The following is a 17162-nucleotide window of genomic DNA, read 5'->3' as shown; positions in this document are numbered from 1 at the left end:
TTCATTATTTTTCATTTTCCTCTTTCCATTACTTTTTTCACTTTCTTCATTTTCCTCTTTTCCAATTCACTATCTTAATTTTCCTCCTTCCAATCCACTACTTTCTTTTTCCTTTTCCAATTCACTATCTTTCAATTTCTTTCTTTATTTTTTCTTGCTTTCATTCACTAAAATTTTGCTTTTGTTAATTCTTTCCTAATATTTGTAATTTTCACTGCATTTCTTTCCTTTATCATATTTCTTTTTTTTTTTTTTTTACTTTCAATATAAGTTTTTTTTATTCATTTTTTTCATGTTCATTTCATTCCTGATTATTTCTTTCCTTATATTTGTAACTTTGACTTCATTTTCATTATTGTATTTCCTCCATTTATTAAGTTTATTTATTTATTCACTTATTTATTCATTTTTCTAAACATACTTTGGTCCAGGACGTTTGTTTGTGTGTTTGTGTTTTTTTTTTCTTCTTTTATACACTGCTGGGATGGGAAGTGTCTGTCTGTCTGTCTGTCTCACCCCACACACACACACACACACACACACACACACACACACACAGGATACAAACGTAAATAAATACACAAATAGAAAGTGTGTATGTGTGAATTACAGACACGCACACACACACGCACACACACACCACAGGAATGTCAGAGGGAGGGGTTCGTGGGGGGGTGGGGGTGTTGCTGCCGCCGCCGCCACCACAAACACAAGCACTATTATTACAAGCTCAGGTTTTGTTTGTTTGTTTTGATTCTCAGAGCATTGTTTATCTGTTTGTCTGTTTCACCATCTGGATGTCGTGTCTGTCTTTACCTGACAAACACACAAACACACGCACATACCTTAAAAATACACACACACACGGAGATAAAAACGCACACAAACGCACACGAAATTCATTATACGAGTCACTTAGCGCACACGAATTTCCATTTCGCGCACATGGAATCGATAAGTACACACAGACGCACATGGGCATTACCTCTCGCTCTCTTTTTCTCCCCCTCTCCCTCTCTCCCCTCTCCCAAACGCTAGAGAGCAGATCAGGCATCATTGTCACAGGGTTCAAACGTGCACACACCCCATGGCACCAAACGCACACACACGCACACACGCTTAAGTCTCGTGTGTCTGTTTGTGTGTGGCGTGACTGTTTTTTCCTTTTTCTGGGTGTGTGCGTCTCAGGAAGGAAAGGAAGGGAGGGATGGAGGAAAAAGAGAGATAGAGAGAGAAGGTTTATTTCCCTCCTCCTTGTTTTCTTTTTTTTCCTTCTCTTCCTTTTCCTCCTCCCGTTTTATTCAGTCTTCCCTCCTTCCTTCCTTCTTTCTTCATCTTAAGCACAGCAAATTGCGCAAAGAACTCTTATTAAACCAAAAACAATAAAAAAAAACTATTAAAAAATGCCCGAGAAAAAAAAACACCTACAGCTTGCATTTTCATCTAACCTCAAGATGAATCCTCGCTTTTCGTGTCTTCGTCATTACTCTGGGCCCCTTCCTCCCCATTCTTGGCCTGGCGGGGGGGTGGGGAGGCATGGTGGGGGGCTGTGTGGCGAAGGGTGGTGCCTGGAGGGGGTGTGTTAGCGCCTCCTTCGTTCCCAAGCTCACCTCTCACCATCTTCTCCAAAACGATTCTTGAGGCTTTCTCCGAGACGTCAAGGGTTTTGAGGAAGAATTGGCGACATACCTGTGTAAATTTTGGTTAGGTTAGGTTGGGTTGAGGTGAGGTGAGGTGAGGTGAGGTAACAAGACACACACACAAACACACAAACACACACACACCAAGCTAAAATAAACACTCATACAAACACACACACACACACACACATAATTTAACCTCCCAAACACAACACACACAATTTAACCTCCCAAACCCAACACACACCACCAAAGACAACTTGCCAAACACACACGCACACACCTGCAGCTTAGGGTTGGACTGCTTGCTGGAGGTGAGGAAATAGAGAATGACAGTCCTTCGGAGACCACTAGGGCCCAGCTTCTCCTCTCTCTGCATGTGGGCGGCCAGGTACTCTCTCTGCAGGTTGTAGTCAGCGAGGCCCCAGTACTCCGCAAAGATCTTCAGGCGTTCCTCTTCGCTGATCCTCGCGTTGCATTTCAAGGGACACCTAATGGTAGAAAGTTTGTTTATGCTAATGTAACCTAATCTAACCTTAAACTAACCTAACATAACTTAGTGTAACTTTTACTTAACCTAAATTAACATTTTTACCATGAGATTTGTGTACCATTAGACCATTTTATTGACATTAGGAAGGGTGTATGGAGGGCAGAAGATTAATGGCCACAGTCTTCACTATTTTAACCCCTTCAGTACTGGGACACATTTTTACCTTGAGTTTTGGGTACGATTATACCACTTTATTTACATTAGCAAGAGTCTATGGAGGTCAGAAGATTAATGGCCACACTCTTCACCATTTTAATCCCCACATGAATTCCTGAAGCTGTATAAAATCACCAAATAGTCACCAGAATGAATATGGAAACATGTCCTAGTACTGAAGGGGTAAACCTAACCTAACCTGACCTAACAATGTAACTTAATCTGACAGTTTGGCATGGGAGAGGCGGAGACAGAGGCAGCAAGGGAGACAGGTAAACAAAACAGGAAAAAAAATGAGAGGTAGAGAAAGACAGGGAGATGAAGAAGGGAAATAGACAAGAAGGTATCAAAATAGACAGGAAAAAGGGAAAAAGACTGCTTTCCTTTGCTCTCTCATCATCACTGCTTTCCAAAGGGTCCAGTTGTCTCTACTTGTGTTTTTAGGAGTATTTTTATGGTTCTGGGGTTGGATTGGCAAGATTTCTCGTTCATTTAAAGGAGAAACTGTCTTCAAAACCTGACTAGTTGTCGCTGTGGCCTTGGAAAATTGTCATGGTGAGAGAGGAAGGCGATTCTGAATACACTCTCTCTCTCTCTCTCTCTCTCTCTCTTTCCTTTCCTTTATTTCCTGTCACTAACTCCTCCTCCTACTTATCAATCTCTCTCTCTCTCTCTCTCTCTCTCTCTCTCTAAATCGCTCAATCATTCTTCCTTTCATCCATTCAATCTTTCTCTCTCTGTCACTCTCAATTGTTCTCTCTCTCTCTCTCTCTCTCTCTCTCTCTCTCCTCTCTCACACACTCTCTCCCTCTCTCACACACTCTCTCCCCTTCTCTCACATACTCTCCCCCTCTCGCACACACTCCCTCCCTCTCTCTTCCTCTGACCTGCTACAATCCTGGGGCCAAACTCTCTTAGCGTCCACCAGTTTGCCTTTGGTGTTAATGTAGCTTTGGCCAGTGTTCTTGAGTTCCTGTCTCTTCTCCTTGGTGGACCCAGCTGCTACTGCTAACGTCTCACTTGTCACATCATCTGGGACCTGTAGAGAAAGACAAGGGGGTGATTGGGGGTATTCTAAGGGGTGAGAGAGGTGTGTGGGGCAGTTTTGTGGGTATTTTAGGCATCTATAGAGAGTGATGTGTGACTGGGGGTATTCTAGGGTATCTTTAGGGATCTGTAGGGTAGCAAGACCTATATAAACCTGGTGCTGATGTTTCTGTTTGGTGAAAGAAAAAGAAGGTATATAAAATCAATGAATAGGAGGATAAAACAAGACAAAATGAAAAAAAAGTTAATAAAAAATAAAACACACCACAACACCATCACAACACCTACATAAACTTGGTGCTGGTGTTGGTGCTTGGTGAAAGAGGGAGGAAGCAATAAAAAAGGAAAAAGATGAGAAAAAATGGAGAAGCAATGAAAAACAGAAGAATTGAGAAAAAAATGGATAAAAACACACCACAAAGAGAAAAAGCACATCACCACAACACCACACAACACCTACATAAACCTGGTGCTGCTGTTTGTGCTTGGTGAAAGAGAGAGGAAGTGAGAAAAAAAAAAAAAAAAAAAAGGAAAAAGAGAAAAAGGAAACAATGCAACACCACAATATCACACCACAACACCACACAACACCTACATAAACTTGGTGCTACTGTTTGTGCTTGGTGAAAGAGAGAGGAAGAGAGAAAAAAAAAAAAAGGAAAAAGAGAAAAGGAAACACACACACAATGCAACACCACAACACCACACAACACCTACATAAACTTGGTGCTGCTGTTTGTGTTTGGTGTTACTGCTTGGTTTCCTCTTCTGTGTGTTGTCCGGGGAACCAAACCAGAGAGAGGTGGCGAGGAATGACTGCAGCAGGGAGGTGGCCAGCGGAGACTGCATCAACATAGCTTCGGCAACCTGTGGCGGCACCCCTCGCTCACCTCTGGGGGGCGAATGGGGGGTGTTACAGTAGGTTAGGTTAGGTTAGTGTGAGGTGAAATTGGTTAGGTTAGGTTGGGTTAATGTAAGATAGGATAGGATAGGATAGGTTAGGTTAGGTTAGTTTTGGCTAATATAAGATAGGTTAGGTTAATTATATTGCTCCAAAACATACATTTTAACTAATTTATCTCTCTCTCTCTCTCTCACAATTCCTTCTTTCTTTACCTTTCCATCTCAATCCCTCTCCTCCCTCTCCCTCTCCCTTCCCTCAGAAAGATGGCAGCACAGTGGATAAGGTGGTGGTGGGATCAAGCAGACCTCTACACATAGGCTCAAATTCCACCATGTACAGCCTTATAAACTTTGTGGAGTGGTGTAAAGTTAGCTACATGTCACCAGGATACTCAGGCTCCAGGTGGTGACTCCAAAGATGCGCCTGGCTGGTGATATGGGCCCTAACATGTCACCAGGATACACAGGCTCCAGGTGGTGACTCCAAAGATGCGCCTGGCTGGTGATATGGGCCCTAACATGTCACCAGGATACACAGGCTCCAGGTGGTGACTCCAAAGATGTGCCTGGCTGGTGATATGGGCCCTAACATGTCACCAGGATACTCAGGCTCCAGGTGGTGACTCCAAAGATGCGCCTGGCTGGTGATATGAGCCCTAACATGTCACCAGGATACACAGGCTCCAGGTGGTGACTCCAAAGATGCACCTGGCTGGTGATATGGACCCTAATATGCCCTCCACTACTAACAACACTCCCTGCACCACTAATGGGTGGAAGGTAAACAGCGCTTCCCACATACACTCTTCAAGTAGGCCTACAGATGCTATAGGCCTTAACATAAATAAATAAATAAATAAATAAATAAAAATCTCACCTTGCGGATATTGCACCTGTCCATTTGCCTCCACCTTAATGGCAGGCTTCTCCTCTTGGGGGGGTGAGGCAGGGGGTGGGGCGGCCTTCCTAGATGGGGGGTGCTGGGGCCTCATACCTGGGGCTGGGGCGGCTCTGGGTTGCGGTGGTGGTGGTCTGTCGGGGCTGTGGGGGATTCTGTGGGAGAGAGAGAGAGTGAGAGAGAGAGAGAGAGAGAGAGAGAGAGAGAGAGAGAGAGAGAGAGAGAGAGAGAGAGAGAGAGAGAGAGAGAGAGAGAGAGAGAGAGAGAGAGAGAAACTAAAGAATGAGAAAAAATCATGACGAGAAATAATAAAAATAGTGAATACTTTATGAGAGAGAGAGAGAGAGAGAGAGAGAGAGAGAGAGAGAGAGAGAGAGAGAGAGAGAGAGAGAGAGAGAGAGAGAGAGAATCACTTACCTCTCTTAGTTGCCATATTGCTGTCCTCTTCCTCCTCTTCATCATCCTCTTCATCCTCCTCCTCCTCCTCTTCCTCCTCCTCGTTGCCATTCTCCTGCTCCTCTCTGTCGGTCTTCCCTTCTTCCTCCTCCTCCTCTTCCGATGCAGATGGCGACCCTGCCTCCTCCTCCTCCTCCTCCTCCTCTTCACTATCACTAGTTGAATCATCACTTGAGTTTTCATTATCCTGTGAGGCTGTCTGTACCTCTCTCCTCTCCTCCTCCTCCTCTTCTTCCTCTTCCTCCTCCTCCTCCTCCTCTTCCTCCTCCTGCTTCACCGTTCCTTCTTGCTCGCCTTCGCTTTGTTCCCCTTCCTCCTCCTCCTCTTCTGAACTGCTACGCCCTTCCTCCTCATCATCTTCTTCCTCCTCTTCCTCCTCCTCCTCTTCCTCCAGCTTCCTCTTCTCCACTCGGCCCGGTGTCCCCTCCGCCTCCCCCCCCACACATGTAGAATAAGCTAAATTGTTATTGTTACTAGTTGGTATCTCTCTTTCTCTTTCTCTTTCTCTCTCTCCTCTTCCCTCTCCCACATTTCCTCACCTCTTCCCCTCTCCACCCCTTCCTCTTGTCCTGGGGGGTGGTAGGGGTGTTTAAATTACCCCCTCCTCCTCCTCCTCCTCCTATTCCTACTTTTCTTCTCTTAAATTTATTCGTAATGTAGTTTGCAGGTGAGATATCTCTGTTGTTGTTGTTGTTATTGTTGTTGTTGTGTTTGTGGTGCCTGTTGTTGTTGTTGTTGTTGTTTTGGAGGTGGTAGAGCTTTTGCGGTTCTTGGGCAGTGATTCGTGGACGACGGTTATTGTTAGTTCATCGCTGACGTCTGTGGGGAAAATAGAGTTAGTTAGTTAGTTAGTTAGTTAGTGTGTGTGTGTGTGTGTGTGTGTGTGTGTGTGTGTGTGTGTGTGTGTGTGTGTGTGTGTGTGTGTGTGTGTGTGTGTGTGTGTGTGTGTGTTAGTGTGTGTGTGTGTGTGTGTGTGAGTGCGTGAGACACAGAAAAAGTGTATGAGTGTAAATAATGTAAAGCGTACAAAACTGAATATTAAGGCCGTCTCGCACTGGAGATAAGATGTCCGCTGCACGAGGCACGAAGCTGCGTTGCTTAAAATTGCCTCGGTGTATTTGCAATAGGGGTGTTCACACTGCATGCAAAGCTTCTGGCCAAAGCATCAATGACTGGTGCTTCTTGGGACTCCCACCTTTGTGCTTTCATCTCCTGAGGCTCACACCTTTTTTGACTGCAATGACCTGACTCATCAACTCTCCCTCACTCCCTCACTCCCCGTCCTTCACCGTGAACTGGTGGATGTCCTGTCATTAGTGCCTTGCTTCTTAATATCTTGTTCACTGAATGACTGAACTTTAGAGAACTGAGCTGGAGTCACTCTGAAATACTGTCCAAATTTCCCTCATCCATTTCCAGCTCTTGAATAAGATGATGATATTCACCACATTCCAGTCATTTCATATTTGCTTCATACACACAATTCTTTTTCCTCTTATTATTCAAGGCTAAATACAACATTAATAACGCCTCTTCCTCCACCTCCTCCTCCTCCACGTCAGGGAACCATAGAGTACTGTCTTCCTTCAAGTCAGCCAGCCTCCACTGCAGGGAATGCCTCGCCTAGCATTGCGCCCAGTGTGAACAGACCCATAGTGGCAAAAGTCTGCCTAACTCTCATGCGTCAAGTGTCTCACCTACAGTATGAAAACGGCCTTTAAACATTACACAACACAAAACACACACACAAATAAACAACTACAGTAGACAAACACACACACATACACACACGCTAAAGGCTATGGATCTACCAACCCTGGAACAGAGAAGAGAGAGAGGGGATCTGATACAAGTTTATATATTGATTAACGGAATGGACCAAGTGGATAATGAGAAACTGATCCTGAGAGAAGAATATAACATTAGGAGCACAAGATCGCATGGTAAGAAACTGAGGAAGGGAAGATGTCTGAGAGATGTTAAAAAATATAGTTTCCCGCAAAGATGTGTTGAGACTTGGAACAGTTTGAGTGAGGAAGTGGTGTCAGCAAAGAGTGTGCAGAGCTTTAGAGAAAAATTGGATAAGTGTAGATATAGAGACGGGTCCACACGAGTATAAAGCCCAGGCCCTGTAAAACTACAACTAGGTAAACACACACACACACACACACACTTGAAGGCACCACACATGGACTGATCCCCACCATGGTGTATGCGCTAAACCATTAATATAGACCATTGTTCTTAAACCTCCCTGCCATCCCATGTATATTTTTAATATGTACAAACTGCAACATGAAAAACCTGTATACCATTATTACTATTACTACACACACTTACTGAGAGTGGTGCCGTGGGTGAGCTCCCGGACATTGGAGAGGGAAGCAGCGATCAACTCACTCATTCGCTGCCTCTGTCCTAATAACTCTAGTTTGGTGTCCCGGTACCTGCAAAGAGTGGCAGATTAGAGCTCACATTTTCAAACACTTATATGCTTCACCTCTCACACACCTCTCAACCCATCCTAGCCTCTCCCATACATTCCAGCCCCTCCCACACACATCCCAGTCCCTCACAAACATACCTAGTGGTGACATATGTGTGTATTTCAGCAGCCCTGGCTTGGTAGGCGTCGAGGCGATCTAGCAGGACAAAACACTGCTGGCAGATCACCTCACTGACGGAGTAACAGGGGTCCTCGCCGACGACCTAAGGGGGTATTGGGTTAAGTTGGGTTAGGTTAGGTTGGGTTGGGTTAAGTTGGGTTGTGTGTGTGTGTGTGTTTCTTTCTGTTTGTCTGTCACTCTGTCTGTCTCTGTTTCTCTCTCTCTCTCTCTCTCTCTCTGTTTGTATTGTGTGTGTGTGTGTGTGTGTGTGTGTTTTATTGTTAGTTTTCTTTCTTATATATACATACATATACACACACACACATAATCTCCTCCTCCTCCTCCTCCTCTTCCTCTAGTTTCTCCACATTTCTTCCTACTCTTAATCCTCTCACTCTTGTCCACCCCTCCCCCTCTCCCCCAAAATCCTTCCTTAGCCCCCCAAGACAGCCCCCTCTCTTCCTTACCCCTCTAGACCCCCTTCACTTCTTTAGCCCCCACAGGCCCTTCTAGACCCCTTCACACCCTTCCATTCTCTCTCTCTCCACTCCACTTCTTCAGTCCCATCCACAGACCCTTTCCACACCCCCATTCATTCTCAGCCCCTTCAGCCCCCTAGACAAACCCTCCAGATACATCCCCCTCTTTCACTTCCTTCTCAGCCCCTTCAACAGACCCACAGCCCCTTCCAGCCCCCTCCAGACCATCAATAGCCCCACAGAATCCCTCACCCCCTTCTCAGCCCCTCCAGATCCCCTTTACCCATTTCAAATCCCCTCCAGCCCCTTCCCCAGAACTCCTCAGTCCCTTCCCAGCCCCTCCAGACCCCTCTTACCTACTTCAAGTCCCCTCTAGACACCACAACTACTTCTACAGCCCCCTCAGTCCCTTACTCCTTACTTCAAATTCCCTCCAGACCCCACAAAATTCTTCTCCAGCCCCTTAACTCTCTTCTCAGCCCCACCACACTCCCTCCAGACACTCCAATTTCTTCTTCTCTAGCCCTCCAACCCCTTCAAGCATTCCTACAGCCCCCAGCCCCTTACAGCCCTCTGACAACCCCCTCCAGGAATTCTAACAACACCCCAGCCCCTCCTCCAGGCCTTCTGACAGCCCACAGCACCCATCCAGACCTTCTAACAGCCCCACAGCCCCCCTCCAGGCCTTCTGACAGCCCCACAGCCCCCTCTAGGTCTTCTGACAGCCCCACAGCCCCCTCTAGGTCTTCTGACAGCCCCACAGCCCCCTCTAGGCCTTCTGACAGCCCCACACCCCTCCTAGGCCTTCTGACAGCCCCTCAGCCCCCTCTAGGCCTTCAAACAATCCCTCAGCCCCCTCCAGGCCTTCAAACAGTCCCTTAGCCCCTCTCCAGGCCTTCAAACAGTCCCTTAGCCCCTCTCCAGGCCTTCAAACAGTCCCTTAGCCCCCATCCAGGCCTTCTGACAGCCCCACAGCTCCCTCCAGATCTTCTAATAGCCCCACAGCTCCCCTCCAGGCCTTCTAAGACCCCCCACAGCCCCCTCCATGCCTTCTAAGACCCCCCCAGCCCCCTCCAGGCCTTCTAAGACCCCTGACAGCCCCCTCCAGACCTTCTAATAGCCCCACAGCTTTCCTCCAAGCCTTCTAATAGCCCCACAGCTCCTGTCCAGGCCTTCAAACAGTCCCTCAGCCCCCCTCCAGGCATTCTAATCACCCCCAGCCCCCTCCAGCCCCTCTAACCGCTCCCCTCAGCCCTCACCTTCACCAGGAAGTCAGCGAGTGGTGTTCCCGAGGCGGACACGAAGCTGTGGACGCTGGTGACAACGATGGTGTTGCCTCCGTGACGGCCACACACCAGGCAAGTGTTGGTTGGCAGCTTCTTCTCAATGGTGGTGGTGGTGGTGGTGGTGCTGGGCTGGCTGTGGTGGTGGTGGTGGTGGTGGTGTTGATGGTCCATGGCTGCTGCACCACCATCCCACTGTGCTGTCGGAAGTGGTGGTTGTAGTGGTGGTGGTGGTGTAGTGGTGGTAGTAGTAGTAGTAGTAGTAGTAGTAGTAGTAGTAGTAGTAGTAGTAGTAGTAGTAGTAGTGGTGGTGGTGGTGGTGGTGGTGGTGGTGGTGGTGGTGGTGGTGTAAGCTTATGTTATTTAGTGTAAGCTAACTTAATCAAACTTTAATCTAACTAATATAATGCTAATCTTTTCCTTAATCCCTTCACTACTAAGACACATTTTCATATTCATTCTGGTGACGATTTGGTGATTCTATACAGCTTCAGAAACTCATGTGGGGGATTGAAATAGTGAAGGCTGTGGCCATTAATCATGTGACCTCCATAGACCCTTCTTAATGTCAATAAAATGGTCTAATGGTACACAAATCTCAAGATAAAAATGTGTCCCAGTACTGAAGGGCTTAAAATAGTGAAGACTGTGGCCATTAATCATGTGACCTCCATAGACCCTTCCTAATGTCAATAAAATGGTGTAATGGTGCACAAATCTCAAGGTAAAAATGTGTCCCAGTACTGAAGGGATTAAAATAATGAAGACTGTGGCCATTAATCTTCTGACCTCCATAGACCCTTCCTAATGTCAATAAAATGGTCTAATGGTACACAAATCTCAAGGAAAAAATGTGTCCCAGTACTGAAGAGGTTAATATACAGCCAATCCTAACCTAATAGGACTTTATATGTAACTCAACCTAACCTAACCCAACCCAACCTTAAATTAACCTTATACTGTATATATCCTAATCTAATTTAACCTAACCTAACCCAACCTTTACCTAAATTTAACCTCACCTAATTGCATTTTATATATAACCTCACCTACCTTAACCCAACCTAACCTAACTGCACTTTGAAATATAAGCCAACCTTTACCCAACCTAACTTTTAACCTAACCTAACTGTACTTTATATATATACGGTCTAACCTAACCTAACCTAACCTTAAATAACTTAACCTAACCTCACCTAACTTAACCTTAATGTACAAGCTAACTACTTAATATCAACTTCTAAGGAGGTTTAAAGACATTTGTTCCTTTATTTCACTTCACCCTCTGACCTGCAAGGGGACTGGCAAATAAGTGGACCATTTTTTTTTTTTTTTCATTTTTTGTTGCCCTTGACCACTTTCCCCCCCTACATAAAAATAAAAATATATTATCTAATGTAATGGAACCTAAGCTAATCTTACTTCATATATCCCCTAAGTCATTTTAAACTAACCTAACCTATCCTCACTTCACTTCACCTCACCTAACCTTACTTTATACATTCCATAAGCAATTTTAACCTAACCTAACCTAACCTAACCTCACCTCACCTCACCTAACCTAACCTAATCTTACTTCATATATACAATAAGTAATTTTAATCTAACCTAACCTGACCTAACCTCACCTCACCTAAGCTAATCTTACTTAATACATAACCTAAGGGAATTCTAACCTCACTTCACCTTCCTTCATGTCTAACCTCATCTGACGCCTTGATATACAACTGAACAAAACCTCAACATGACATAACCAAGCCATTATAAAGCTAACCTAACCTAACCTAGTCTTTTTAAACCTAACCTAGCCTTTTTAAACCTAACCTAACCTAACCTTTTTTATATCAGAGGGGAAAACTGGGCAAGAGCAACATGAAAAAAAAAAAAAAAAAAAAAAAAGGCCCACAGTTGCCAGTTCCCTTGCATTTATCCTTTTATTTATAAGTGAATAAAAAGGGATAAATGTGTTGACACCTCCCTCTCAAATGAAGTGAAGTGGTAGGAAGGTGGAAACACAGAAGCAGGCAGGGAGTTCCAGAGTGTGCCGGAGAAAGGTGTGAAGGATTGAGAGTACTGGTGAACTCTTGCATTATGGAGGTGGACAGAATAGTGGTGAAAGAACGAAGAAAGTGTTATGCAGCAAGGGTGGGGGGAAAGATGGGAAGATGGGGGAGGAGAGGCAAGCAGTTAGCAAGATCAGAAGAGCAGTTGTCGTGAAAATAGCGATAGAAGACAGCAAGAGATGCAACATTCCGGCGTTGAGAGAGAGAGAGAGAGGCTGAAGACAGTCAGTCAGAGGAGGGGAGTTGATGAGACGAAAAGCTTTTGATTCCACCCTGTCTAATAAAACTGTGTGACTGGAACCCCCAAACATGCGAAGAGTACTCCATGCAAGGACGGATAAGGCCCTTGTACAGAGTTAGCAGTTGGAGGGGAGAGAAAACTGGCAGAGACGCCACAGAACGCCCAACTTCATAGAAGCTGTTTTAGCAAGAGATGAGATGTGAAGTTTGCAGTGAAGATTGTGAGTAAAGGACAGACCGAGGATATTCAGTGTGGAAGAGGGAGGCAGTTGAGTGTCACTGAGCCTAACCTTACCTTACTAAACAACCTAACTTAATCTAACTACACAAAATAACTCAATAAATCCTTCACTAACACACAAAACATGATAAAAAGCAAAAAACTAACAAAACAACACAAAACACTGTCCATTTCCAATCAACAATAACAACAACAACAACACACACACACACACACACACACACAGAATTAATGGAAAACAAACAAACAAACAGGGAATAAAGACAACAAACAAACAAACAAATATAAAGCACACAATAAAAAGGGAATAAACAAACAAAATAAAACAATAAAGAAGAATAAAGAGGAAACACACACACACACACACACACACACACACACACACACACACACACGGAATGCAATCAATGAATCGAAACAAACAAACACACACACAAACACAAGATGCAAAACAAACAAACAAAACAAAAACAAGAAAAAAAAAAAAAACATACCCTTCCAAAACAAACACACGAACACACACACACACACACACACACACACACACAAACACAAAAACAAAATCAAATAAACAAAAAAAGCAACAAAAATCAACAAAACGAAAAAAAAAACAAAAAAAAAGATGAGACAGGTAAGGAAGGAGAGACCGAGAGAGAGAGAGAGAGAAAGATAGAGTACTCCATATTTAACGCTCAATTTTCCCCATTTCTCCTTTATTTACCTGGCCAATTGACACCTGTGATTAAAGATGAGACCCTTATGCTCACCTGGCGGGGCTCGGCGGGCAGGTGAGGCGTTAATTAAGGCTAGGAGAGGTGAAAACAGTAAGGTATTGGCGGTGAACCTTCCTCCCCTGCTGGTGAATGTACACACGACCACAGCGAGGCGTCGTACATTTTGGGAGAGTGTCGTACTTCAGGGAGAGGGAGAGTGAGAGGGAGGGAGAGGGAGAAAATTTATTAGTATATTTTTGTTCATTGATTTCTGGTATAGAATGTATGTCAAAGTTTGGGTTAAGAAATTAAGGTTGTGAGAGGGAGAGTGAGAGGGAGATGGGAGAGTGAGAGGGAGGGAGGGAGAGGGAGAAAATTTATCGGTATATTTTTGTTCATTGATTGCTGGTATAAAATGTATGTCAAAGTTTGGGTTAAGAAATTAAAATTGTGAGAGGGAGAGGGAGAGGGAGAGTGAGAGGAAGGGAGAGGGAGAAAATTAATCGGTATATTTTTGTTCATTGATTGTTGGTATAAAATGTATGTCAAAGTTTGGGTTAAGAAATTAAGGTTGTGAGAGGGAGAGGGAGAGGGAGAGTGAGAGGAAGGGAGAGGGAGAAAATTCATTGGTATATTTTTGTTCATTGATTGCTGGTATAAAATGTATGTCAAAGTTTGGGTTAAGAAATTAAGGTTGTGAGAGTGAGAGGGAGAGGGAGAGGGAGAGTGAGAGGGAGGGAGAGGGAGAAAATTTATTGGTATATTTTTTTTATTTATTGTTAGTATATATAAAAGCTGAAAGTAGTGCTGGGAAATAAAGTATGATTATTGTGAGAGGGAAGGAGAGGGAGGGAGAGTGAGAGGGAGGGAGAGGGAGGGAAATTATTAGTATATTTCTGTTAATTAATTGTTAGTATAAAAAGTATATAAAAACTTATCCTAAGAAATCAAACTTCATTAATATACAGGAATGAGAGAGAGAGAGAGAGAGAGAGAGAGAGAGAGAGAGAGAGAGAGAGAGAGAGAGAGAGAGAGAGAAATTATTGGTGTATTTTTATTAATTAATTGGAAATGAGTGGAAATAAGGCGTGATTATTGTACGAGAGAGAGAGAGAGAGAGAGAGAGAGAGAGAGAGAGAGAGAGAGAGAGAGAGAGAGAGAGGTAAATTAGACCTATTCATTATATACAAACAAGTACGTACATTAAACAAAATTAAGAATATATATAATGAATGAAAAAAAAGGTAATTATCGTACTTGAATGAGAAGAAGTGGAGAGCACGAGAGATACAGATAATGAATGGAAGTAAAAATGTTTAAAGAAAAATTCCCAATCATTATCGTACGTGTGGGTGAGGGAGAGAGATAGGAAGAGGGAGAGAGAGGTAACGAGTCAATAAATGAATAAATTACTAAAATATGTGATTGTCGTACTTAAGCGTCATTATTATTGCTATTATCATTATTATTCTTTTATCCATTGACTTAGTAGTTTTTCTTATTTTTCTGTCTATTATTATTATTACTATTTTTCCTTAGTTACATTATTAAAAACATGAATACTAGCCACCAATCATGACATATATTTCTTCTGCCATGCCCGATCATTTAATTTCCCGGAGACAGACGCTTTGCCAAGACCAGGAAGAATTAATTAATTATTCGCGGCTCCCCGGGTCAGCCCTGAAAGTATGCCGCGGTGCTCGAGGCGGAGAGTAATCATCGCGCACCGCCACCCTCACCACAGCGGAATATACCTGTAAGGACCATTAATATAAAGAGATGCGAGTGTGTTCCTCCTTCACAAACACATATATTGAAAGATTTCACTATAAACTGCTCATTATATATACTTTCAAAAATATTTACCATCTTTTTATATCTGTAACCATAGAAATTATACTATATACAAAACCATTACTTTAACCCCTTCAGTACCATGACGCGTTTCCATCTTCATCCTTTTTACTATTTAGTGACTTCGTACAACTTCAGAAACTTATTTTTTGGATTAAAATAGTGAAGACTGAGGCCATTAATCTTCTGGCCTCCATAGACACTTCCTAATGTCAATAAAATGGTCTAATCACACCCCATATTAATTCTGGTTACTATTTGATGACTTTATACAGCTTCAGAAACTTAGGTGTGGGATTAAAATAGTGAAGACTGAGACCATTAATCTTGTGACCTCCATAGACCCTTCCTAATGTCAATAAAATGATCTAATCGTACACGAATCTCAAGGCAAAAATGTGTCCCAGTATACTGAAGAGGTTAAATACTAAATATATTGCTATAAGAACTATTGATATAAAAATAATCTAAGCACATTATTCTCTCACATTATTACGAAAACAAAATTCTAGGTATGGTGTAGATATAAAGGATATTTCAAACTTCATTTTCCATTTTAATACAGTTCTTTAACCCCTTCAGTACTAGGACGCATTTTTACCATGAATTTTTGGGGTGTGACTAGACGACTCTATTGGCAGTAAGAAGGGTCTATGGATTTCAGATTAATGGCCAGAATCTTCACTATTTAAATCCCCACGTAGGTTTCTGAAGCTGTGTAGAATCACCAAATAGTAAGCAGAGTGAATATGGCAAGGCGGTGTGGTGCTGAAGGGGTTAATTCACGAAAGGATGACTTACATATAAATAACATCCATCACACTGGCTTGACTGAATTTGATATAGCAAGAAAAATGGAGAGAGAGAGAGAGAGAGAGAGAGAGAGAGAGAGAGAGAGAGAGAGAGAGAGAGAGAGAGAGAGAGAGAGAGAGAGAGAGAGAGAGAGAGAGAGAGAGAGAGAGAGAGAGAGAGAGAGAGAGAGAGAGAGACTTAATTACTATTCCTTTTCTGGATTCTTTCATTTATCTCCTTTCCCTCTTCCACAATTCCCTCCTCCTCCTCCTCCTCCTCTCTCTCTCTCTCTCTCTCTCTCTCTCTCCACCGTTTAACAAGTATTTCTCCCATCACCTCGTCTCTGCATTGCTTATCTCTCTTCCCTGTATTGTTTTGTTATCGATATAAAGGTGGATACGTCAACATAACAATGAATTGTAATTATTAGGTTTGACATGTTTATGCCTTCCTTAATATATTTAATTTTGTTTAGTGTATTGAGTATCATGTTATTGAGTAGTGCATTGTGGGTTGTCCTGCCTCGGCCTGCTCGCGCAGCCCAGGAGGGAGAGAAAGAAGCCAGTAGCCTGGCGGCCAAGGCGCCAGTAGTATGAGAAGGAAGGACTGAGAGAGTGTCAGTGTCTGGAGGGCGGCCGTGTGCTGCTGGTGCTTTATTTAATATGGATATACGGTGACACGGGCCTGCCTGCCTGTGTGTGCTGGTGCAAGCTTGGTGCCTGGGTGGGAGGGCCAGGGGTTGCTGCTGGGACGGCCAACAACACTGTAATATTGGTAAGTGACCCAGCTAACACTTGCTCAGCTAGGGGGAGTTTACACAATGGCTTGTTGTAACAGACGGTGGCTTTGATAGTTTTGTTCCTTGTTGATAATACAGGACGGTCAAGAGACGCTAGTGTAGAGGTGGAGGCCGCTACCACCACCATTCTGCCTCACTTAAGCCTTCATCACACCAAAACCTGTCAATGACAGTCGTATCTGAACAGCTGATAGTCAAGCATAGTCATGTGGCTCCATTCAGTGACGGCCGTGACTGGAAAACAGTGCAAAGTATGCCAAATATTAGCTAAACACAGCCAGCCAGTAGGCGGTGGCTGAGCCAGCCCCGCCCACTTGATGACGTCACACCCCGGGCCAAGAGGGCGGGCTGGTGGCGGTTGAAAATTTACGTATATTCGTAACGGAACTCATTTCAAAATCGACTTATAGAAAAAATGAAGCCAGACCCGAATGTC

The 17162-nt window shown here is 43.8% G+C and overlaps 1 protein-coding gene and 1 long non-coding RNA gene across 2 annotated transcripts in view; one reads left to right on the top strand and one right to left on the bottom strand.

Moving 5' to 3' along the window:
• Nucleotides 1–1213: 1213 nt before the first annotated feature.
• On the bottom strand, nucleotides 1214–13467 carry LOC123519192. The gene is given in 11 exon segments (XM_045280705.1): nucleotides 1214–1689; nucleotides 1924–2131; nucleotides 3237–3388; nucleotides 4114–4288; nucleotides 4765–4869; nucleotides 6128–6416; nucleotides 6419–6472; nucleotides 7994–8100; nucleotides 8238–8362; nucleotides 9998–10216; nucleotides 13333–13467. Coding segments are annotated over 10 exon segments (1653 nt in total). The 5' UTR covers nucleotides 10196–10216; nucleotides 13333–13467; the 3' UTR covers nucleotides 1214–1449.
• A 3020-nt stretch (nucleotides 13468–16487) lies between these two features.
• LOC123504071 overlaps nucleotides 16488–17162 on the top strand; it is a 4287-nt gene continuing 3612 nt past the window's right edge. Inside the window, exon 1 of the long non-coding RNA XR_006674700.1 lies at nucleotides 16488–16701. This is a non-coding gene — a long non-coding RNA (uncharacterized LOC123504071). The remainder of the gene's footprint in view (nucleotides 16702–17162) is intronic.

The sequence above is a fragment of the Portunus trituberculatus genome, chromosome 1, assembly GCF_017591435.1.
Source record: "Portunus trituberculatus isolate SZX2019 chromosome 1, ASM1759143v1, whole genome shotgun sequence".
NCBI lineage: Eukaryota > Metazoa > Arthropoda > Malacostraca > Decapoda > Portunidae > Portunus > Portunus trituberculatus.
The sequence above is the reverse complement of the archived record's forward strand: the minus strand, read 5'-3'. Positions and strand labels throughout refer to the sequence as shown.